General features: G+C 37.8%; 1 protein-coding gene and 2 non-coding genes across 3 annotated transcripts; 2 read left to right on the top strand and 1 right to left on the bottom strand.

Moving 5' to 3' along the window:
- Positions 1–1,591: 1,591 nt before the first annotated feature.
- trnat-agu (transfer RNA threonine (anticodon AGU)) lies at positions 1,592–1,665 on the top strand. Its single transcript has one exon. It is a non-coding gene; the product is annotated as a tRNA-Thr (tRNA).
- Positions 1,666–2,417: 752 nt separating this feature from the next.
- trnat-agu (transfer RNA threonine (anticodon AGU)) lies at positions 2,418–2,491 on the top strand. The gene has a single exon. It is a non-coding gene; the product is annotated as a tRNA-Thr (tRNA).
- A 9,297-nt stretch (positions 2,492–11,788) lies between these two features.
- On the bottom strand, positions 11,789–23,485 carry LOC141312760 (uncharacterized). Its single transcript, XM_073832628.1, has 2 exons — positions 23,280–23,485; positions 11,789–14,509 (listed from the first exon to the last, which is right to left on the bottom strand). Exons 1-2 carry the CDS (start codon positions 23,434–23,436, stop codon positions 13,371–13,373), a joined length of 1,296 nt encoding a protein of 431 aa, XP_073688729.1. The 5' UTR covers positions 23,437–23,485; the 3' UTR covers positions 11,789–13,370.
- Positions 23,486–24,688: the final 1,203 nt, after the last annotated feature.

Genomic DNA, 24,688 nt, shown 5'->3' on the forward strand with positions numbered 1-24,688 from the left:
TCTTCAGATTATATTTTGTTATAGTGTTTGTTATTAGTCATTTGTTTAGTATTTTATTGTGACTTTGATACCTCAACTTTTTCACTTATACAGATTATATTTTGTGCTATGTTTATATTGCTTAAGTTATTTACAGTATTGTATTTGTTTGCCCTGTTTATTTATTTTTTTATTATTTTCAGAAATATTCCCAAAATTACAATTTTTATGTTATTTTATATTATTGTAAGGTGTGTTGTGTGTGTGTGATGTATGCTATATGTGAACATTCCATATAATACAAGTTGTGATTTCATACATTTATCATTGGTGTCGGATTATTTGTGATATAATAATGAAGAATACTTGTGAGAAGGGCCCCCTGGGAGTTTTTGCTTGGGGCCCCAACAGACCCTAGAATCGCCTCTGCCTGTAACATCCAGCCAAGATTCAGTTCCCTCTGATTCGTGTGCTCAATACTACATTTATGAGGTAGCTGTTGTGTTAATTGGTTTAACATCAAATTCAAATGCTCCTGAATTAATCAACAGTACTATTAGACAAATGAAACAGATAACTCATGTTTAGTTACTATATGTACATGTGTTTATTTACATAACATTAATCTAAAGCAGTGTTGACAACAGTGAACTCTACATTAACTCACATAATGTCCATCACTCATTTAGATGTCTGTTTTGTGTTGTGATGTGCTCATTTAATTCTCTCAGAACATATTCCTGTCCGTAGTTAAACATTTAGTAATCATATTTAAGATGTCTATGGTAGCTATACGTAATAAAACGTGTTTTACAGCGAGATCAGAAATATACTTTAGCATTACTGTCTAACGTCTTGGCACCTTATGCAAATCAACAGTTTACGATACAGTAGCTCAACAAATATGATTTTAAGACAGTGAACCGTGTTTCGGTTTGCACCCTGGTCGCGTTTTGGCCTCCTGTGGCCTCCTGGGATTGAAAAGTGTGCATCAGATGAACACTTCAGAATCTGGGCTGAAGCAGTAGGGATTTCTCGCCTACTCTTTTATGAATACTGAGGTTTCGAAGGTACTTCTTTCTTCACATACTTTTTTCCCTAATATATAGTAGGTAAGTAGGCATATTCGAACACACTTTAAGTATACGTTCGTCCGAATCTAGTGAGAATTAGTGCACTCGCCTACTAATTCTCGCCTACTCTTTTATGAATACTGAACATTCAAACATACTTTTTTCCTTGCCTACTGCTTTTTACCTACTATATAGTATGGAAGTATGCAGCTTCGAACGCAGCGCCTCTCTTTTAAGCGTACCAGCACCTTTCCCGCCTCTGGATGTTTTGACCCTCTGAGTCACCCTCCCGACAGCCTTGCTTTTGATTTGACACCATGGCTTAGTTGGTTAAAGTGCCTGTCTTGTAAACAGGAGATCATGCGCTTGAATCCCAGCGATGCCTTTGGTTGCGCGCAAAAAGGTAGCAAAACATACCCAAGAACCAATTCAGTGAGGTATGGCAATAACTGTCTTACATCAAGTGGAGGAAGCAGGACGTACAAAGTGTTTATTCATGCATCGTCTAAGCCGCCATCCCCACGATTAACATGTGGGTTGGCGCCGTGGCTTAGTTGGTTAAAGCGCCTGTCTAGTAAACCGGAGATCCTGGTTTCAAATCCCAGCGGTGCCATGCAAATGGCAGCTTGGATCTTTTTGCCCTCCTTTGGACCTGAGGCTCTTACAGTGCCTCTGCCTTTCAAACAACACTGGGCACTGCAATAGGCTATATGTCGAACGTCACCTGACCAACCCCGGAAAACAGGTCTCATTGCTTCCGCTTGTCGGAGAACGTGTTAATAGCCGTAATAAATAATGGCGATATCGACGGACTTTTAAGGTAATCAGTTAAACAAGCCAGCTGTTTTTATTGTGGACGTTTCATTCGATATTTATATATAAATGTTAGTGAAAAGAATAAAAATTAAAAACTTTTATATATCAATCCACATATGTGATGGACATTGGTTATGATCATTTTTAGTGTCTACTTTGAAGGAATCTTGAGTAAATCATGTTCATATTTAAAGAGGCATATGCAAAACGCGTGAACCGGAAGCAACGAGACCTGTTTAGCAGAAAATGGAAGCCTGTTGCGCATAACCCCTATTGTGCAGAGACCCAAGGGCCTGTCCTTCCTGCAGAGAGAGAACGCGCTCTTTTACTGTTGGACGGTCACAGACTTGGAAGGTCAGCCTGGGTTCGAATCCCAGCAATGCCTCTGGTTGCGCACCACAATACAGCCAACGTCGTGCTTTACCAAAAAACAGACGGCGAAATGGAGACACATAGAAGCTCGAGGACAGCGGGCAGCTTGCCTTGCAACACTACCCTCTCACGTGCTTTTGAAGGATAGCATCGTAGACTAACGGGTCCCACCAAGGAGGTGCCGTGGCTTAGCTGGTCAAAGCGCCTGTCTAGTAAACAGGAGATCCTGGGTTCAAATCCCAGCGGTGCCTTGGGCGGTTTTCCAGTCCAGCAAACGCAAGCTTTTCCGATAGCGAGTGGTTAATTTTGCAAAACGCCCCGACACAGTTGTCGGCAAACGCCTTAAAGCTGTCCAGCACCCGATCAGCCAACGCCTGGCCTCTTCTCTGGAAGCCTGGATTGTCAGAGTCGCCCTCCCGGAGGGCTAATGTGCTGCCCGGCTAGTCTAGTAAACAGGAGATCCTGCGTTCGAATCCCAGCGATGCCTTTGGTTGCACCCCACAATACAGCCAATTTTCAATACAGCTTTCAAAGGGCTTTACAAGTTCCCAGTGACCCTTATTCCTTGGATCTGATGATGAAGAGCCCTTTGAAGCTGCATTGACAATTAATTTTGGACCTTCAACCTGTTGGCTCCCATCGAAATATGTAGAAAAACCTGGAAGGTTTTCCTCAAAAACCTTTTTGACAGAAAAAGAGACATAAGCATCTTGAATGACAGAGGGGTGAGTGAATTATCAACAGGAAATATTTGTGTCAGAATTGATCTAAAAACTGAATAAATACAAAACCAACACATATACAAAATTATCAAGACTTAACAATTTTATTAGTTTCAGATTTCAGATTCAAATTTAGATTATTGAATTTTCGCTACTAGTTATTCAGAGCTCCAAGGTGAAATTTAACTGAAAATGCATTTCTATCTCATCCACATCATTTTATTTTAATCCACAATATTCTACTGACTCCCATGGGCTCCAAACACAGTGGTGTCCAAAATTATTAGAACACTAGTATTTTTACCAGCTAAAAAGGATTTTAATTCAGTCATGTTTATCTTTTGCTGTAGTGTTTCAATGGGTAATTTATTTTATATTTCTAAACATTAATTTTGCCATTAAATGTAATAATCCAGTAAGACTTTTGTTTGACAACAGCCAGTGCTCCAAACAAAGATCTGATCTTATCATCATCCATTCTGCACAGAATGACATTAAGAAACAGAACAAACTGAGACAGATTAAATCTAGAAGAACTGTGGCAACGTCTCTAGGATGCTTCAAGAGGCCCACCTGCAAACCTGTAAAACTATCCGCAAGTGCCCCTAGTGCAAAAGCTGCTTTAAACACAGGATGATGGTCACACCAAATGTTGATTTAATTTAGTTAAAAGAAGTTAATTGATAAAGAAAACATTTATATTTTTATCAACATTCTAATTTTACAGAATTTGTACACAAGTGAAAAATACTATGAACTTCCCTTTAAAAATAAAATTAATGTTAGTGTGTCTTAACGTTAGAAATGAATACTTACTTCCTCTGAAGATCATGTATTAGAAGATTTTCATTCCCAAATCTTCAGGATCATAAGGAGGAAACACACACACACAAGCATTCAATTAAATTAAAATGAATTTGTTTGATAAGACATTATCTACTTACTGACAGACATGGGCTTACGAAAATGTACTCACCAGCCCCATACCAAATCTGCACAGCTGATCCAAAATCCTGGTTTACATCTAGTATTCTTCTCCATGGAGTCCAATGATCATACTTTCAGGTCCTGTCTGATGAGTTTACATAACAGTGTTCTTAGGTTAAGTTACTCATTTTGAAGTTCTGTCACATTTTGTGAGTTTGATCTTAAAACTAGCATGGGTGCATGATATGACTATATTATTTCACAATAGTAATATATCACGGTATAGTTATTTATAATATTGTATTTCATTCAACATACGATCAAAGTAGCAAATTGACGTTACAAACAATAGGACTAATACAAAGGCAAGTTAAGTACATTTAATGATTTTCTCTTTAGTATTTTGTTGCTTGATTATAATTAAGACCGACTGCTTGTAACAATAGGCTTAATTATACTGATGTAACTTTAAAATCCAGTAACTGACACCTAACTTGGTTTGTTAATCTGGACTCAAAACATTAGCGACTGTGTTTAGGTAAATTACATCTTAGGTAAACTGTCTGTATTTGACTATTCAAGTGAGGTGCAGATTTCTTTCACTTCATATATTCGGCAAGATATAAATATAACATTACCGCCTAGCCGCAGCTAACAAAACACAGTAACACACACTGGTAGGATACTAAGATATGTAACGTAGACTAACTATGTACACTTTTCGTCTTTTATCGCACGCCATTGACCACTCCTCCGTTGTTGAAAGCCTGACAAGCATGTTTGTGTGATCATTCTCTGGGAGAATACCTATTGCACAGTACACACATTGATTGATGTCTTTTGGACCAATAGTTTTTGAGAAAAGTGGGGAAAGGCACCTCCTCCGCACGTAGGGCTGGGTATCGAGTTCGATACTTTTTAAGCACCGACTGAATTGTCTCGATACTATCGAGTATCGAAAAAATCATTTTCGTTCGGTACCAAATTTCGATACCCAAGGATATAATCTTGTCAACGTCAGTGAGCTAGAAAACGTGCGGTATCTTTTACTTGCCCAGATCAAATGCTGGTGATTAGCTGCGGCCAGGCTGCCTTGAAAATCAATAGTTTATGGCGGTCAAGCCCACTCACCCAGAGCTTGTCAAATGTGAGGCTGTAATGTACATTATACTTTAAAGCATAGCATAAATTTAACACAAACGATGTATAAGAGATCAAAAGTATTTCTACAATATGCCAATATTGACAGCAACAGCGTGCGATGCAATATTTGTAAAAAGGTTATCGCGTCCAAGACTGGCAAAACGTCAAATATGAGAAAACACCAGACAACATTCTGTCGGATACAATTATGGCGCCTCAGTCTCAATATAGTCTCAGTATAGGTACAACGCAACATACATTCACATCAAACGATAACTCAGCGGCATAGTTGCACTCAGGGGCATCATTTTCACTGGGGACACGCTTTTCAATATCCCGTTTGTGTCCTCCCACTTTCAAACGGTTTTGTTAAAGTAATCTCTTGTATTGTAGAATGCACGCTCATCACCGCCGAGTTTCGCTGGATCGTTGAAACGAAACCAAAAGTAACACGCGCACACGCATTTAAAGCAATTTTAATACCCCACTCTAGTTTAATACACCACTAAGAAAGAACTGTGTCGTTTATTTTTTGTTATTTATAATATATTTTGTCATTTATTTAGATTTTAATCTAAATGCAGTGGTTGCCTCTAATTTAAATGTCTGTACTTATAATAAACATCTTGTTCATGTACTCATATTATCATTCATTCTTGTCCCTTGCTTAAGGTGTAAACTAAATATATTAAAAAGGCTTTCAGAATCAGCCCATTTACTTGTAAAACATCAGCAATCAAAATCGACCATGAAGAATCAATATCAGTGCTACATGCTAATTTTTCTGAAGAAGAACTGTGGAGTGATTTCAGGTGATCTTAAAAGGTTAGTTCACCAAAAGATGAAAATTCTGTCATTAATTACTCACCCTAATGTTGTTCCAAACCCATGAGACCTTTGTTTATCTTCAGAACACAAATGAAGATCATTTGGATTTAATCAAAGAGCTTTCTGATCCTCCTATATTTACTGGATATGCATTTTCAATGCCCAGAAAGGAACCAAAAACATAGTCAAAATAAGTCAATGTGAATACTTCTGTGTGCAAAGTAAACAAAATTCAAAGATTTATATTCAAAGATTTATCCATGGGAGGATCAGAAAGCTCTTGGATTAAATCCAAAATATCTTCATTTGTAGAAAATGACAGAATTCAAATTTTTGGGTGAACTAAACCTTTAAGCAGCAGTGAACCTCACAAATACTTAAATCTGATTGAGTTAAAACTGTTTGAACTTTATTATAAAAACATTCACTGATATATTGTTTTAACTACACTTTGTTCATTTTGTGCTTTTGTTCCTTTGTTTATTGGTCTTAGAGATAAGCCTGATGTGGAAGTGTCACAAACATCCTGAAAAGTAATCTTGTTAAAATACATTTATTAAAATAAAATTATAGAAAAAAAGGATATTCAGGGTATCGGTATCGAACATTTTGGAATGATACCCAGCCCTATCCGCACGTGTACGGAAGATGATAAGCATTAACGATGTTCCGTACAGGCTTACGATGGTGTTCCGTACAGAGTGCGCATCTTGATTTCAATGACAAAAATGAACATTTAACGGATCAACAGTGTGCCATTTATTTGTTTTTACTGAAGAAAACAACATTAAAATTAATAAGGAAGGTGAGTACCCTTTTATTTGTTTAAAAGTCAAGTTATTTGCTACTTAAATAAGCTAGATGACCATTAAACACCAAACTGACAATAGTATAACTGCAAATAACATTGATTTTCAGTGTGCACTATGTACATTTGTGTGTGTGTGTGTGTGTGTGTGTGTGTGTGTGTGTGTGTGTGTGTGTGTGTGTGTGTGTCCCCACAAGGATAGGAATACCAGTAGATTTTGACCTTGTGGAGACATTTCTCAGGTGAGTGTTTTATGTTGACAGACAACATTTATGGCACAGCCAGTCGGTGTCTGGCACTTCCTCCACTTCTGCACACACCAAGTGGAACCACAATTGGCACAGATCACACTGGAGCCATTCATCAATGGCCTCATCTTCTGAGCCAGGTGGGACCACTCTACGGCAGACAGCACAGTGTTCTCCATCTCCCGTCTGAGAAGGAGGTGCCTGCCTCTTTTGACGTTTGGCCTCCTGGGCTTGCCTCTTTTCCTCCTTCTTTTTTGCCATCTCTTCCTTGCACTTTCTTTTGTTTTCTTCCTTCTCTTTTCCTTCAGTTTCTTTTTCTACCAGTAGGTTGAAATACTCGTCGCTGGTGATGACACGGGCTGGCAATGCGATGCCTCACCTTTTCTTTCCACTCCAGGGCTGGACTCATGAGGACATTAGGCAGACTCTCGGGTATTACGCCTGCTGCCACCAGGTAATGGTGAATGTAAGTAACTTAGAGGATGAATTGTCAAAATACCTGGGTTGTGTCCACAGCAGCCCTGGAGAGAGGAAAGATGCCAGCCTTGCGAAACCCAGCCTTAATGTTTTGGCCTGTGACTGCAGTGGGGTAGACATGTTTGAGGAGTGGTGACCCATCCTGGAAGCCATAGTGGAGAAAGCAGTCTTCAGTGGGTTGAAGACTATGATTGACTGCAATGTCGAGGGGCTGCAGAATATGTGTTGTGTGGGAAGGTAGGCAGTGAATTTTCAATTTGGTTTTCCCTGCAGAACATGATTAGGTCTTTTGAAATGTGTGTCTCGTGTTGGTCCATGATTAAAATTAGTGGTCTCTCCTCAGGAGCATATTTAATGAAATGGCTGAGCCATTTTAAAAAGAGCTCCGAGTCCATGTAACCCTTATCCTTGACACCATAGGGGGCGCTGAGGGTTGGTTAGGATGAGGGTTGTGGACATAGGATGAGGGTTGTGGGCATATTTATTTTTTTATAGTCCTGGAGAGTAGTGTGGGGAATGCTGTATTTTTTTGCAGTTGCCCTTAAACTTGCCCCTGCCTTCACTTCCTCAACTGCCTCATTTGATTTCTCCTTTGAATATTGTTTTTTCTTTCCTGATATCTTTCTTTTCCTTTTGCTTTACTGACTTTCCTTTAAATTAACATTATTTGTGTCAATTGTGTGAAATTGTTTTTCAAATTGTTATATTATGAATTATGAAATTGTATGTCTTATATGAACTCTTATTAAATAACTTTTCTGAATAACCTATCATTGCTTCTGACTTTATGATAAATTAAATAACTGAAAAGTTGCCAATAAAATAATGTTACGTTACAATTCAGTTTTATTTCATGTTTAATTTGTTAAAGAATGACAATTTAAAATGTTAAAACATTAAATTCATGTAACATTAAATTAATGCCAACTTTTTTCTTTTTAAATTAACATGAATGCTAACTGGCAAACCACGTCTGCTGACTGTCTCAGACGGAGAGTTGCGCCAAGTGGTCATCGGCCACATTTGACGTTTAAATATTCCCATTTCAAAGCATTTATTCAACAAAAGGTAATTTATTAAACAATTTGTGATAACTTAATATTCACTTATAAAGACTGTAATACGGTGAGATCCATAAATTTAACGGAAATGCACATTTTTGCTGCTCTAGTTGTCTCCCCTCCCACGAATATAGATGTTCGTGTTTCTGTGAAGTCACATGTAATACATTTGAACTCATTTGAACATTATGAAATATCATATTTATTATCTTCGCCTTACTTTCATATTATGAATTTCAATAAATACATATTATTTGTTTACATTTGTGTGTATTCATATAGGCTGTAGTTTGTATGGGTTATATGCAATATAATATACATAACTATGTTTTCGGGGTGAATAAAGACCTTACAAGATGAGCCATTATGTTTTTATTAACTTAGAATTATCAGTTTATATCTACAGACACCGTGGGTCTCCTCACATGGAAGCGCGGTTATGTTTCTACAGTAGCCCTAAACGGACAAACTGCTCTACAGATCGCGTTTCAGCACTGTTGTTCTAGAAAAAAAACAATGACACAATGATTAACAAATAAAAGTAATATACACAATAACAACGTTTTATTGAATTATCAAGTAAATCTAATTCCCTAATTTACATTTTAAAATAAACTTCATTATTCTTTGCTGTCTAAAACGACGACATCTTAAACCTGTGTCGGCCACTGTAGCTTCAGTAAAGGGAGGATTGAGCGGTGGACGGAGTCGTTGGTTGCAATTCACCAAAGGGTTTTCACTTCATATCATTCAGATCAGAAGTAACTAGTAACTAGCAACTTGTTTACTTTTTCCATTGGATGCTTTTTTACTCTTACTCAAGTAACTATTAAGTCTCTGGCGTGGTGTGGTGTATTGTGTTGTGTTTGGTGGGGGTGTGACACAGTCATTGACAAAAGAGGTGTAAGCTTGTATTCTCTCCAGTCAAATGAACAGTGATGGTTTATAGGAAACCCACCCTTCAGATAGTTGAAATAGTTGAATTAATCCCTGTTAACAACTGCTATAATCATATATAGTTGATGTATTTGTTAAAAAGCAAACACATAAGCAAATAAAATAATAAAGAGCATGCATTTCCTTAAAATTATGACTCATAATTATAAACTCACAGAACTAAAGCTAAACGATCCTTGTGTTGAAACTTTTTATAAACTGATCTTGATTTTAGTGCTGTTACTAAAATTTTTAGATTTTAGTGTGTTTAATAGTTATAATGGGGACTAAAACTTGCTGGAACAAACAAATCAAAATAGGGACAACATTTGGGGGCGGGGGGCCTTTTAGTATAAATATGTTAGCCTTACATTTATCTATAAACTACCTGTCTCTCATTGTCCCTATCTTTGGTCTTCACAGCTGTCCTTGTGTTATCTTCTCTGTGTTTTTTTCTCTGCATCAATTTCCATCTACCCACAAGGTATGTAATCAATCAGTGTTTGCCAGTTTGTGGATTATTTATTATTATCTGTATAATTGTATCTGTGTCTCGCACAAAATTATACATTTTGTTGTTAATTTTTATTAATCTCTTGCTAATCTAATTAAGATTGTATATGATGAGCTGGATTTGGGATAACCAACAAGTTTTGATCTTGATCTTTATTTATTGTTTATGTTTGGCTTAACACTTTGGTAATTCTTCTTTGCTCTTAACTTCCTCTGCCTTGTATGTACCATTCTTACTGTGTCTGAGAATGTGCACAAAAAAAATAAATAAATACAGAATGTTAGTGTCTTGTTGTTGACTTTTGACTTGTGACTTTGCTGCATAAAAACCCAGAAATTTTTTTTAAATATCTCTGCAAAACAGAAAAAATCACCAGACAGTGATCAGGCTAAGAAAATCTACATTCCTATCCCTGTCAAGGAGGCTGCAGGTCTGGCTTAATTCTTGATTTGTGAAGCTGTGGAGCTTCAGCACCATGGACAGCAGCCGATCCAGAGCTCAGAGCAGCAGCGGATGTGACGACCACCAAAGCAACAACAGACAACCATGCATTACAGTCAAACTTAGCTACTAGTAGTTTTACATAAATGTATTAAATTCTAAAAAGTATTAGCAATTTAAGTAAATAAGAGTAAATAAGTAAATAACAAGGCTTCTAGGCACTTCTGACATGTCTTCAATGTTGAAAATTTCCTATGACATTCCTGAATCAGTAAATACATTACAAAAACATTGTCCAGTTGTCAGGTGTTCAAGTGAAACGTTGTTGTATAGGGGTGATCTATACATATAATTCATATAATTATTTACAGGTACAAAACAGGTCAGACTAGTGAAGCACGTCAACTTGGTCCTGCTGCCGACCACACAGGGTCCGCTGTGAGCCATCTAGCTGAAGATCCTGAATCTCATGAAATGAACTGCCAGCAAACTATTTCTTCACTTCAATGATAATACAGCAAGGCCAGCCAGTGACACTGACAGGCTCTACAAAAGTCTTGCCCTTTTTAAATCACCTCTTGTCCAAATTCCATGAACCGTATCAGCATAACACTGATGCAAAACTTTGCAACAATGCATCAATAGGCGTGGGCACCTCACTTTCAGGGTGTACAATGCTCAAAAACCCAGCAAATATGAAATAAAATCCTACATATTGTGTGATTCTAAAACACGGTACTGTCGAAAATGCTGGCAGTTTCTGGCAACTTGAAAAAAAATGCTGCCAGGGAAAGAGTTAAAATACTTTTGAAATGTCTTTTGTTTCATCAATCTTATCAGTTCCTTAGAAATCTTTGCACTAATGCTGTGCACTAATGTAGGTTATGCAACTGAAAGTACATCAAGGTGAATTTAAGTAAACTGCAAAAACTATTTGTTAGTAATAGATACAATGAAAAAGTAGTACTTTTTAAGAGATTCAAGATAAAATTGAATCCCATTAAATCATGTAGAAATTATCCTACAGGAAATGTATGTCTTGTCCTATTAGACAATTCCTAATGGAATTCAAGGAACGCTTCCAAAATATGATAGAAATTCTAATTAGAATCCTTTATGGGTTTTTTTCACAAGGGAGTATTTTGCAGATTCTGAAAAGGAAATGTAAACTGTTGACTTTAACTGTAGTTCCTCACAAATAGTTGTTGTGAATTAGCTCAAGAGGGAAATGTATATAAATAATTAATTTATGACTAATTATGATAACAATTATTTATGTCAGCTGTCAGTATTAACTGTAGCAGAATTAAATATCACCATCGACTAAGCTGTTCGTCCAGTGAACATTCAGGTTAATTTCACAGTAACTCTAAGCAATGATATTTTCTTGGCCACAAAAAAATAATATTCTTACAATAATAATGCATTAGAGCATGTAGCTTGATCAGAATCGTAAAGGGACATTAATTTACAAGGCAGAATCAGAGACTCATTTGTGCACAAGAGTTTTATTAATAAAGGACTAACGCTTGACTAATCTAAACAACAAACATACAATCACTCATACATGGAGGAAGGGCAAGTCAGATTGGATAAATGGAGCCATTAGAGAAACAAGAAAAATGAGGCTATGAAAAAAAGTCAGTTAACCACCTGAATGAAACCATCAGTGCCGTTTTACAACAGGGTTTACAAATTAAACTTTTTAAACAAATTAAACAAATATGTTTTTTTAGTTAAATGTATGATCCTTGCATTGCCTTGGTCATTAACGAGTTTCCCCCAGTCTTTTCTGGGTTTAAGGAGCAATGAATTCCAAAGATGTCCTGACTCTGTGGTGATTGGGAGTTTTTCTTTCTTTTTTTTAATAAGTGGATCAGTCTATTTGTGCTGATAACATCACTTCCATTTTGTTTTGTTTTTTCCTTTAAATGTGTCTGTGAGCACCTGTTTTTACACCAATGTGAATGCTTGTGTGTGCACCAGTGTGTGTGAGCGCACTTGTGTTCATAAGGTTCCTCCATGTAAATGTTTAATAGTGTGTGGGAACCATAGCCCCGTCCCGCAAGGCATGAAGCAGACATGGAGGAGACCCGGTCCCCAAACATCCGGAGGCCCTCCAGGGCATGGGATTTTCCTCATCTTCCTAGGAGTTTAAGGCCTCCCAGGCACAGCAGCATCGGCTCTGGGACTTATCAACCAGAAGATCTCAAGGTGATGAGACAAGGCACTAAAAGAACTGAGAAAAGCCTGGAGAACTGAGCCTTTATCTCCTATAGGGGTCACAGTCAGGAGATAAAGTTAAGTGGGAGGCCAGGGTAATTGATAATTGGGAGGCTAGAGAGCCAATGGTGACTTTTGCTTTTGGAGGGAAAGTTTACGACTCTTTGTAAGCATGGTATTTGCATATGTACTGGGATTGGTTGTTCATGTAAAAACTACTAAAGATCTTTCAGATCAACAAATTCAACGAGAACAAACATTTTGTGTGGTTATACTACATAGTGATTTATTATAACACATGCATTAAAACATTACACAATACAAAATAAATTAACAGTAATAACACACAATGATCTAAAGATATGTGTTTCTTCACAGAAAGGTTTTTCTAAGAATTAATGAAAGCAGTCAGTTCCTATGGCAGTATGTGTCCTTTTTTAGAGTATTAGTTGGGGAAAATTCTCTCTACATACTTTTGAGTGGTAAAGATTATGGCAGAGGAGTCCTGGATGCCATAGTAAGACCATTTGAAGACATCATGGTAGCCAGTTTTGTGGATTGGGTGAAGGGGGTGTGTGTTCATTTGTTAATCTAATGAAAAATTGATTATTTGGTGGATCTAATAAATGAACTGTGCGTCTGATTGGTCCAGACCCTACATTGTTTTTTTTCCGAGCAACAAAGAATGTCGGTTTGTAGAGTAATTTACGACAGCTTCAGATGTGGCTCAACCAATCAGAATCAAGGACCAAAACTGTTTTATACATTTTGGTTGAAACTCTTTCCACACTGAGGGGATCTGTCAGCCTTCACTTTTGTGAATTTTAATGTGCCTGTTAAGATTTTCTTTTAGAGTGAAACTCTTTCCACACTGTTGGCAGGTAAAAAGGCTCTCTCTATGGTGGATCCTCATGTGATTGTCAAGGTTTCCTCGTTGACTGAAACTGTTTCCACATTGACTGCATGTGTAAGGCTTCTCTCCAGTGTGAATTCTCATGTGACTTTCAAGGTTTCCTTTGTGACTGAAACTCTTTCCACACTGTTGACAGATGAAACGCTTCTCTCCAATGTGAATTTTCTTGTGGACTTTAAATTCTCCTTGTTCATTGAAACTCTTTCCACACCGACAGCACGTGAAAGACTTCTCTCTTGTGTGAATTTTAATGTGCTTTTTAAGGTTTCCTTTGTGACTGAAACTCTTTCCACAATGTTGGCAGATGAAAGGCTTCTCCCCAGTGTGAACTTTCATGTGGCCTTTAAGGTTTCCTTTGTGACTGAAACTCTTTCCACAATGTTGACAGATGAAACGCTTCTCTCCAGTGTGAATTTTCTTGTGGACTTTAAATTCTCCTTGTTCATTGAAACTCTTTCCACACTGACGGCACGTGAAAGACTTCTCTCTTGTGTGAATTTTAATGTGCTTTTTAAGGGTTTCTTTTTGACTGAAACTCTTTCCACACTGTTGGCAGATGAAAGGCTTCTCTCCAGTGTGAATTTTCATGTGGACTTTAAGGTTTCCTTTGTGACTGAAACTCTTTCCACACTGTCGGCAGATGAAACATTTCTCTCCTGTGTGAATTTTCATGTGGACTTTAAGGTTTGAATTCTGACTGAAACTTTTTCCACACTGTCGGCAGATGAAACATTTCTCTCCTGTGTGAATTTTCATGTGGACTTTAAGGTTGGAATTCTGACTGAAACGCTTTCCACACTGTCGGCAGATGAAAGGCTTCTCTCCTGTGTGAATTTTCTTGTGGACTTCAAATTCTCCTTGTTCATTGAAACTCTTTCCACGCTGAAAGCAAGTGAAAAAACTCCCAGTTCTTTTTTGTGTAGATGTATTTTCTGACTCTAAGGAACAAAATGATTCTTTTCCAGTAATGAAAACATGAAGATTTTCAAACTGATCTTTCTCTTCAGTTTCATTCAGTGCTGTTGGGCCTAAGGTGGGAAAACAAATAAATAAAAGTTAACCCCAGTTTAATGCCACTGTAAGGGGAATTTTACAGTAAAAACCCAAGGACCAGATATGATGAACAAAAAAAAAAACCAGGAGTCAAAGATTCAATCAATCGAAGTCATGTTTACTGAAGAAAATAGTTTGCAGTTTCATCAGCAGAAGTCAGCTTCAACACTCTCGATGGAGTTCGTAGGCCGCTCTGCGTACATGTTTAAAACACCAGTAATTATACTCTTAACAGAGGTTGCTAATTACGTCAATGCATAGGTTAGGAAGATCCTGATTGGTCAACAACTTAGATAACTGTAAAATTTTCCACATATAGTAGACAAATCAAAGCTATCAACAAGTGATTACACAGGCGACAAAGATCAGAGGTCAGACACAACAGGCTGTCTTCCAGAAGCCCGTTGTGACCCGCAACATCAACAAATGGCAAGAACCTCCTCAGGATGGTCTTTCCGCCATCACGTCTGATATTAAAGACAGAGGCTGACACACACACACAAATTCACACATAGAGACCTTATCTATCTTCAAGGTTGCCTAGCCAGGCAAATCTCAATGTGGCTTGATACACGCACACCTAACAGTTAGCCTCTTGGAAAAATGGAATCAAATCAACAGGATTTCACTAATACAAGTCTAAGGGATATCAAGAACATATGTCATAGATGTCCCAAATCACAGATGTCTTGGTCACAGTTGCTCACGCAATCAGGAGGGTCATCCTGACCTCCTGAGGTGTGATCTCAGTCCCTGAGAAAAGAGAACTTCAACAGACAGAAAACACATTTGGCACACACTTTAATATTTTCTATAAGGCATCTATTCTAGTCACTTACTAATATTAAACAACAAATAATATTAGAAGTTAAACACTGATTTATGAGCTAGATCATCAACTAAAAATGTGTAAGAATTAATAAGGATATTAATTTGTAAAAAGGCCATGATGTCTTCCGACTTCCACTCCTTCACCACAGAGCAGGTAACACCAGTCATGTAGATTTGTAATGCATGTATGCTAGATCTCATTTAGCACTCGTTTACTTGTGTAACCTTTGTCCTCTCCTGACTAGAGATGCACCAATCAGCACTTTTGGGGCCGATCACCAAGATCTTGATCTGCCAAACGCCGATCACTGCCGATCACAGAATGGCAGGGGAATGGGAATCTTTTTATCTATAATCTAGCAGAGATTGCACCATTTGTAGAAATGAAACTAACTATAAATTAATTATATTGGGAAAAAGTAACTGTAGAAATAGGCTACAGTCAAGATCTTGAAGAAACACCAAGTTAGGGTTGTAGACGATAGTACAGTGCATCGATGATAGTTAGAGATATCGCCAGTTGCTGATGGCTTTGACGATAGCAAGACTCAAAAGGGAGTCTTTTCTGCTCAAAAAGGCATCTAACTTTAGCGATCTAGTGCAGAGAGTCGGTTCTAGGATGCTTCAGAAACTTGCCGTGGTATAAACACATGCATAGAGTGGACACATGCAAGAGATTTTATTCAGCATACAGTGTAGATAGATAAACTGATTATAACTGGAGTGTTTTTTAAAGTGCTCCTCGCACTAGACTTGGCTACACCAGTTAATGATGAAGTTCTTTGATAATGTAAATGTTCTTTGCTTGTTATTTGTAGCTGCTTTTTAAGATGATGTAAGGATTATATTATCCAGCATTGCAGTCATTAGGATAAAGGTAGTAAAATGTGGTTTAGGCTGAATTAAACACGATATATCCGAATCCGTCTGTATATAGGAAACAAACATTCACCTCAGTAACATCTATATGCGTTCATTAGAATAACGATGGGATAAAATGGCGCTAAACATACGCACGTGAATTACACGCGCACCGTTTCTATTCTGTATGAACTGAACTACAACATGTACTGATGACAACAATCAGACATACAGCGGTAACATTATTGCAATATGACGGGTATAGAAAGATACATTCATTTACATTCAAGCACGCACAATTACCACTCACTGAAGATGGCAGAGAAAGAAACCGAAAGTAAACTTAAACTTCTCTGCCAAAACTACAGTCAGCGCTCTGTACACGCACAACTTAGTCACATGCCCAATAATAAGACTACCCTTACAAAACGAATAAGGAATTTAGTACTCATGTTGCCACTGGTAAGCTCCGCTCTACTGTTGTTTAGCTGTGCGGCGTGCATGCACGTGTGAAAAAGTCACGCGAGTAATTTACGTCAAATGATCGGCTTTTTTGATCAGCGCTTTTGGGGTTCACCGATCAAGCTATTTTAGCCAATATCGGCTGATCATGATCGGTGGCCGATCAATCGGAGCATCACTACTCCTGACAGTAAACTTCATATGTTTGCATGACTTTCTAACATTTACAGATGAAGAATATGCCCTGAGGAAAACACAACATCTCAAATGTATTAAACAATATGTATTAAACCGACATTAAGGACTGCTTAAAAACAAGCGTGCACATCAAATTGCCTTCCCTCACTGAACCAGGATCACATTAGTGAGATTGTGTGACCTTAAATGGTCATTTATGGAACTACTTTAACCCAGATTGATTTGTTAGTTTATCTCAAGTCAGGTTTTGGACTTTAATCCCAGCTTTTCTTAGAGTCTTTTTGAAACAGCCCCCAGAGCTTGACATAACATGATATAAATTGAGTTAAGGTTAGGAGACACTGCCAACTAAACCATAAGGGCAGTCACGGACGGTTGCAGAACGGTGGCTTTCCAGGACCGGAGTTCGTTCTCCTGCTCTAGAATGAAGCTCAAAGACAGAAGCAGCCTAACAAGGAGGAAAAAAGCCTAAGAACCTGATATGACTGCGCACAGAGCTCACAGAGAAGAGACCTTAGCTCTCAGATCAAGGGAACAATGCTCCATCCGAGACTGGTAGCTTTATCAGGCTTTACATGCAGACAAAATGAAAATGACATTGAAAATTTGAAAGCTGCAGATTCATTCACTGATGAAACACGGCTGTTTCTTGGAGACTCACACCAGTTCTGTTGTGGATTTTGTTGGATCTATTATTGCTTTGTTGTAAAATCTGATAATATTGTGTTTAAAATGTAGGCTACATTTAAAATTTAAAATCTTCACTTAATATTGCCTTTTTGTTTAATTTAGAAAATCAACATTTGAAATAATTTGGATATTCAGAGAAAATTGCACTCTTGCTCATATTTTAAAGATGAAAAGCAGTAAGTCACACTGTATGTTTCTGTATCGAAGAGAGTTTCTTAAATCGATCTCTATGTACAGTCTGTCAACATTTGATCTTCATGCTATTAAGTAGAGGTCAACCGATATGTGTTTTTCAGGGCCGATGGCGATACCGATTATTACAGATCAAATACACCGATAAACGATATTTTGAACCGATATGTGTCTACAAATTTTCATTAGTTTTAATTTACAGTGCAGTGCAAATGTAGGCATAAAAACATTAATTTATCTTTTAATAAAAGAAGTTTTTTTTTTACAAATGAGTTTACTAATAAAAAAAACATGGAAAACATCCAATCAGAATGCGTCCCCGACTGCCTCTTCTATTCTGTGCGCCTTATATATGAAAACGGTTTTAATTTTCACACGAGTTTAAAATATTCTAACTCCAAAGAGTGAGTTTTTTTTAGGCGACAAATTTATTATTTTAGAATGTTTCGCATCACTGATGACGCGTCATGTGACACACCGCAGCCACAATAGCACTGTAAGACACATGGATCGCTTTTATGTTGTTTTTCCTTTTTTATTATTAATATTCACAAGCATGCTCACTATATTATGAAATATATGATATTCCGATTTCGAAATATGTGCAAGTAAATGTATTTAAAAATCCAAATACTTTTATTATGACCGCATTAGTTAATCTGTACCGGGTGATGGGCGCTGCCATGTTTGTTTGCGCTGAATCCGAGCTGTGGGATTTACAACATGCTAATTCATCCTCTCCTCTCGAAAGACATTAAATTAAGTCTCTGGTGAGCTGGGAGAAGAGGAGTGTGCACTTTATAGTTACCTACATAATCTGTATATGATATCAATGAAATATGTTGTCAGAATATATTTGTAGGATCATTATTGCCGCTTCCATAGACATCAGTGTGTATTTTACAAACTATAAATGTATGGTTTTGCTGGAACTTATTTTAGGTTTCAGACACTTAAATACACATAAGCATTATATGGTTGAAAACACTGAATAGTTGTGATAATATGACAAGCACTCTGCATCCGATCTGGCTCAGAGCCAGCCAACGCGCCAAAACAGATTTGAATTCAGCAGCTGATGACGTGATGTGGCAAACGTTCGAATCACACCGGTGTGATCGTACGCATCAGGGACCAGCCAAGAAAAATCACACCGGTGTGATCGTACGTGCTAAGGGGTTAAAATAGGCCATTCATTGAAGATGCGCCTTATAGTGCGGAAAATACGGTATATGACTGGATTCCGCGATTCCGTCCGTGTTTTCCGCATCCGGGAAATCAAGATAACATTGAGGTGTTTTTGCAACTTCACCGTAAAGGATTGTGAATTACTGAAACACAATCAACGTCTGCTGCTGACTTACCTTTGAGAGACAACTGATTACTGCCGCTCGCAGCTCCAGCAAGCGTTCTGTGTCTTCAGTGCCTTCAGCCTTTGAGTTGATTGGTCGGGCTCGCGACTCCCAACAAATCAGATGCGCGGTGGGCGGATACTGCTCTAGGGCACAGAGTGGTGAGCTCTGACAGGCTGCGTCGGAGCCAAAGAGCGCATTTCAAGATTAAATTATTTTAATCGGCAAATCGGTTTTGAAAATAACCGATTCCGATAATCGTAAAAAGGCTTAATATCGGCGCCAATAATCGGTCGGGACGATAATCGGTCGGGACGATAATCGGTCGACCCCTACTATTAAGTGCTACAAGTTTACTTTAAAGACACAATGAACAGCAGCATGATTTGCTAAAGCAGCACTCTGTGGGCGTTCAATCATACGTACGCTGCTGGTGTGAATGCAGTCAGGTTTCACAGCAAAAATGAGGTAACTTAATGTCACTTGACCATTTACTCCCATTTAACTGTTTTTATAATAAAAGTGAAATTTTGCTTGTCAGAAATACTTGCTTTAATGTTACTTTAAGTTGGGGCACTTTAAGCTCAGCACTTTGTTCACGTACCCCTCCATCAGTTTGAGAACCACTGGTTTATACTGTTCTCATGATAAAATACAGAACCTTCTTTATAAATATGCCCTACTGCTCCACTCTGATGCTCCTGAACAGCGCTCATCTATTTATTTACTTAATTGTATTATTATTACTTGAATTATTTTCTTAATTTTTTTCTCTTTATCTATTTATTATATATATATTTTGTTCCTTCTTCTTTCCCCCTTTTTCCCCCTTATTCCCTCCTTTTTTATACATACAAGATATAGAAGTGTACAACTAATACATTACAATTAGGGGTGTAACGATATGCCTAGGTCACGATACGTATCACGATATTTTGAACAAATTTAAATAAAAAAAAAAGATTTATTTTTAAAAAAAAATTCAACAGCTTTCTTAGTTTTCATACAAGGTCGCATTTTAAGGTTTAATAAAAACCTTCTGTATTAAAATGAACTGATAAGGTCTGTCTGTAACTGAATTTAAAAAAAAAAATTTACATGATAGTGTTAAACTTGTCAAGATGTCAAATTCTTTAAACATGCTAGCGATGCAAGATTCTATGTGTGTGCGACGGGTCCTACCCGACGGGTGACCCGCTGAAACTGACGTAATGTTGGAATAATATTTATCTGTCAGGTGCAGTGCGGGAGACATGCATGGGTATTTGCTCTTTGGACTCAATCCGGTACACGCTGACGCTGCTCTCAAACGGTCCCGTTTTGTGTTCATGCTCTGTCTGAAGACCGTTTTAAAGCCCTTTCACATGGGACGCGTGAAGCGGTGGAATCTCTGCGCGGCTGCCGCTTTCTCTCATAGTGAAAGTGTTTTGCGGTCGAGCTGGTGTTCGCGACGCGGTCTCAGGGTAAACATATTGCAAACAACAAGGTCTCATTTTACATTACAAAAACAAAATAAATGAAACGTAATGAAAGTACTGTGTGTTATTTGCTATTTGTCATTTTATGGGACAATGACTAGCGTGGTTTTCATGTCGGACACAGTTTACTATGACATTTTACGCACTGGATTTTTTTTCTTTATTAATAGCCTGCCTTTCTCTGTATTTTATGGATCATACAGCTCCGAAATGTTGCCATACTGCTGACTTAAATGAGGAGGGAGGGTCTGCAATCTCTGGGTTGGTTGCCATGTTTCCTCACGTTCTTCTTCAACTAGCTCAACTTTTGCAGGCAGGCGTCACATGATTGGAAAGGTAGTCACGGGGTATGTCGCGATTCTCCTTTATCACACCGCGACACAGGATCCTGGATCTGAGTGTCGCGATTTCGATTTCATATTGCGTATCGTTAAAGCCCGAATAGACCTTTCTCACAACTTCCGTATTTTACACCGGAAATACGTAATTGCTGTGTAAACCTATTTCCGCCCCGGTATGCCGGTAACCAGTTAAATAACAAAGATGGCGCAAACATCGAGCAAAAGTTGTTGTAGCGTACTGGGCTGTTCTTGTAATGCCCAAAAGCAGCCTTATTTATCTTTCCACTCCTTCCCTGCTAACGAAAATGGGTTCAAGCTATTCGAAAATAAAATGTTAACTGATGATGACAGCATTCGGCTAATGTTAATATTAGGCTATCGTCGCTAGCTGCTACTCAAAAGACGTTCACTTAGACCAAAGGCAGACAGTGAATGTCATATTGTTTGTAACATCACGACTATATTGCTTTAATAAAGTTGTACATGTCCTCTATACTATCCATACATAACCTTATAACCCTAGTCCTGGGTCTAAGTGTACACACTAATTTGTTAGCCTGATTGCTCTCTAACGTTAGCTACGTTACTTACCTTGAAAGTTATGGATAAACGGGACGTTCTAAAACGCTTAACGTGGCTTAATGTATGTAAAAAACGACCAGGAAACCCCAAGTTTCTGTCAAACCTTACTTGGAACAAACACTACTTCTATCAAAAGAACGAGCCCTTATTCCACAGATAAAGTGAATAATATCACGTTAAGCGTTTTCTCCCCCATAGAAGCCCATTATAAGGAAACAGCTTAACGTGGTTTAACTTACCTTAACAGAGTCCAGGGAAGAGCAAACTTCTGTTACATTTTACTTATAATAAATACTTGCTGCTGTCAAAAGAACAAGCTCTTATTCAGCATATAAAGTGATCGCCCCCCCATATAAGTAAAATTTTAAGCCATGTTAAGCTTTTTTTTTGTATAATGGACTTCTATGGGGGGCGATCACTTTATATGCTGAATAAGAGCTCGTTCTTTTGAGAGCAGCAAGTGTTTATTATAAGTGAAATTTAACAGAAAATTGGTCTTCCCTGGTCGCTGTTGAGGTAAGTTAAACCACGTTAAGCAGTTTCCTTATAATGGGCTTCTATGGGGGAGAAAACACTTAAAGGTTGTATCAGCGATTTCTAGCCTAAAACATAAAGTGTCAATTTCAGCTTACCTTTCTTCACGATCCGCTCGCTGCCTGCCCCATAAATTGTCTGTGAAAAAAACGCGTCTCTCTGGTCAGCCTAGGGTCCGAGATATGCCAAAAAAACAATCGACGCTGTTAACTATTCCACAGATAAACAAACAGTGTTCCAACCAATCAGCGTCAGGGATTTGGTGTTGTGGACTTTCCTACTGGTGCAGGGATGTGAGGGAGGCGGAGCGAAAGTCCACAACACCAAACCCCTGACGCTGATTGGTTGGAACAATGTTTGTTTATGTGGGGAAAGGTTGGTAGTGCCGATTGTTTTTTTGGCATATCTCGGACCCTAGGCTGACCAGAGAGACGCGTTTTTTTCACAGACAATTTATGGGGCAGGCAGCGAGCGGATCGTGATGAAAGGTCAGCTGAAATTGACACTTTATGTTTTAGGCTAGAAATCGCTCATACAACCTTTAACGTGATATTATTCACTTTATCTGTGGAATAAGGGTTTGTTCTTTTGATAGTAGTTAGTGTTTGTTACAAGTAAGGTTTGACAGAAATTTCCTGGTCGTTTTTTACGTACGTTAAGCCACGATAAGCGTTTTTCACGTTAAGCGTTTTAGAACGTCCCGGATAAACTTCATGGAAAAATGTATATCCTTTATCCAATTTGTTCCTCTTTGTGACGGAGTTTTCCTCCACGACTCTTATCAGGTCGGCAAAAGTTATCTTTGGCAAGACTGAGGGAAGTTGTGTAGATTCTCTCCATTTTAATTTTAAATTACCCGGCTTTCTTCTGTGCTGACATTACACAGGAAGTCTGCATACCCTGCGATTGCGTATTTCCAGTTTCTGTGAGAAAGGTCTATTACAATCTTACACCTCACATAATTACAACTAAATGTAACTTGTTTGTGTTTTTGTTTTGGCTTTTTTTATTGTCAGACTTGCTTTATATTTACAGCACTGTTTGTAGGCAGCATGCAGTCACCAAATACAATTACTCACATTTTCAAGGTTTGCTTTGTGCAAAATTTATTATTTTCTTAGAGACTTTTGCATATTTACCAAAGTGCTAGAAAATCAATCGTTTTAAATTTAGAAGCAAATGTCGGATTTAATGTTACAGAAAAAATGTAAAAAACCAACCAACCTGTTTGTTCCTCAGTATCTTCATGCTTGACTCTAAATATGTCTTCATTCTCCTCTTTAATAAACTCCATCTTTCTTTGTTCCTCAGTATCTTCATGTTTCAGTGTTTCTTCAATCTTCATGTCTTCACTCTCCTCTTTAATAAACGCCATCTTCATAATAGTGTGTCACATGGATCTCTGTTGATTCTCCAGGAGTTTTTCTGTGTGTTTCTACACTTTGTCCTGTTTAATGAGAATATTTAACAGAAAGTACAATCAAAGCAAACTCAATCTCTGGGTGTGTCTCAATCAGCTCCTAGTTCAGTAGTCAGTGCACTAGTTTGACAGAGTTAATAGACTTATATTTACATTTGTAAAAAAGACGAATTACCCATAAGGTTCATACTTAGGCCGGCTATTTTTGATTTAGATATGGTATTCAATTATTTGTACACCATATCTAATATACTACACTTTAATTAAATCATTCTCGGTTGTCATTCACGTTTGTGTTTGTTGTTGTCGTTTGTAGTCCGCGTGCCGCTGAATTGAATCACTGAATCATTTCACAAAAGATTTGATTCAAATGATTCGGATTCTCAGTTTCTCTCATCACTTCTTATCATCACACGACTGATTCATGATATAGAGAGAGAAATGAGACGCACCTTCTCTGTTACTAAAGGCTAACGTTTTCACTGACACTAAATAAAGCATTACATTTATTTTACATAGCTTGTAAAAACGCTTTAATTGATGCAACAATGTCTATTGGTTTAAAAACTTTAAAAGCACAAACCTTTCTTTAGGTGAATCACAACAGATGAGGAGCGAGGCGCAGCTTTATGACGTCACATCACCAGAGCAAAATAAAAGTCCCATTGGTGCACTTCTTCTTCTTCGTCTTTTTTAATGGCGGGTGGCAACCGGCATTTAAGGTGCATATCCGCCACCTACTGTGCTGGAGTGTGGGCCAGAAATGTAAGCATCTAATCACGGTATGACTCAAAAAAAAAAAAAAAAAAAAAAAAAAAAAACTTTACTTTACCTTCTTCCTACCTTTATAATTACTTTACCAATCAATTAAATCCTTTTCATTAAACCAGTTTCTCTTAAAAAGTTAAACAACTCTCCCATTATCTGCTCTCCGATTTTAAAAAGATTTTTAAGGCTCAACATGTTTTCTCCAAACTTCAGTACTTCCTCTTTTAATTTTATCCTTTGTTTTTCATATTTGACACATTCACTAATCACATGTTCCGCTGATTCCTCTCCCCTTCCACAATCACACATACCTGAAGGGTGCTTTTTAAATAAATACATAGTTTTATTTAATCCAGTATGTCCTAATCTCAACCTCGAAATAATGCTACTTTCTCTAGCACATCGACCTGTAGGTTTCCTTTTCCCCACTTCTTGCATAATATTG

Source organism: Garra rufa, unplaced genomic scaffold (genome assembly GCF_049309525.1).
Source record: "Garra rufa unplaced genomic scaffold, GarRuf1.0 hap1_unplaced_005, whole genome shotgun sequence".
In the NCBI taxonomy this organism is placed as follows: Eukaryota; Metazoa; Chordata; class Actinopteri; order Cypriniformes; family Cyprinidae; genus Garra; species Garra rufa.

Coding starts and splice junctions, on each gene's coding strand:
- LOC141312760 (XM_073832628.1), bottom strand. CDS start 23,436: ATGAAGATGGCGTTTATTAAAGAGGAGAGTGAAGACATGAAGATTGAA. Junction 14,510..23,279: donor AGATACTGAGGAACAAACAG/GTTGGTTGGTTT, acceptor TTCCCACCTTAG/GCCCAACAGCACTGAATGAA.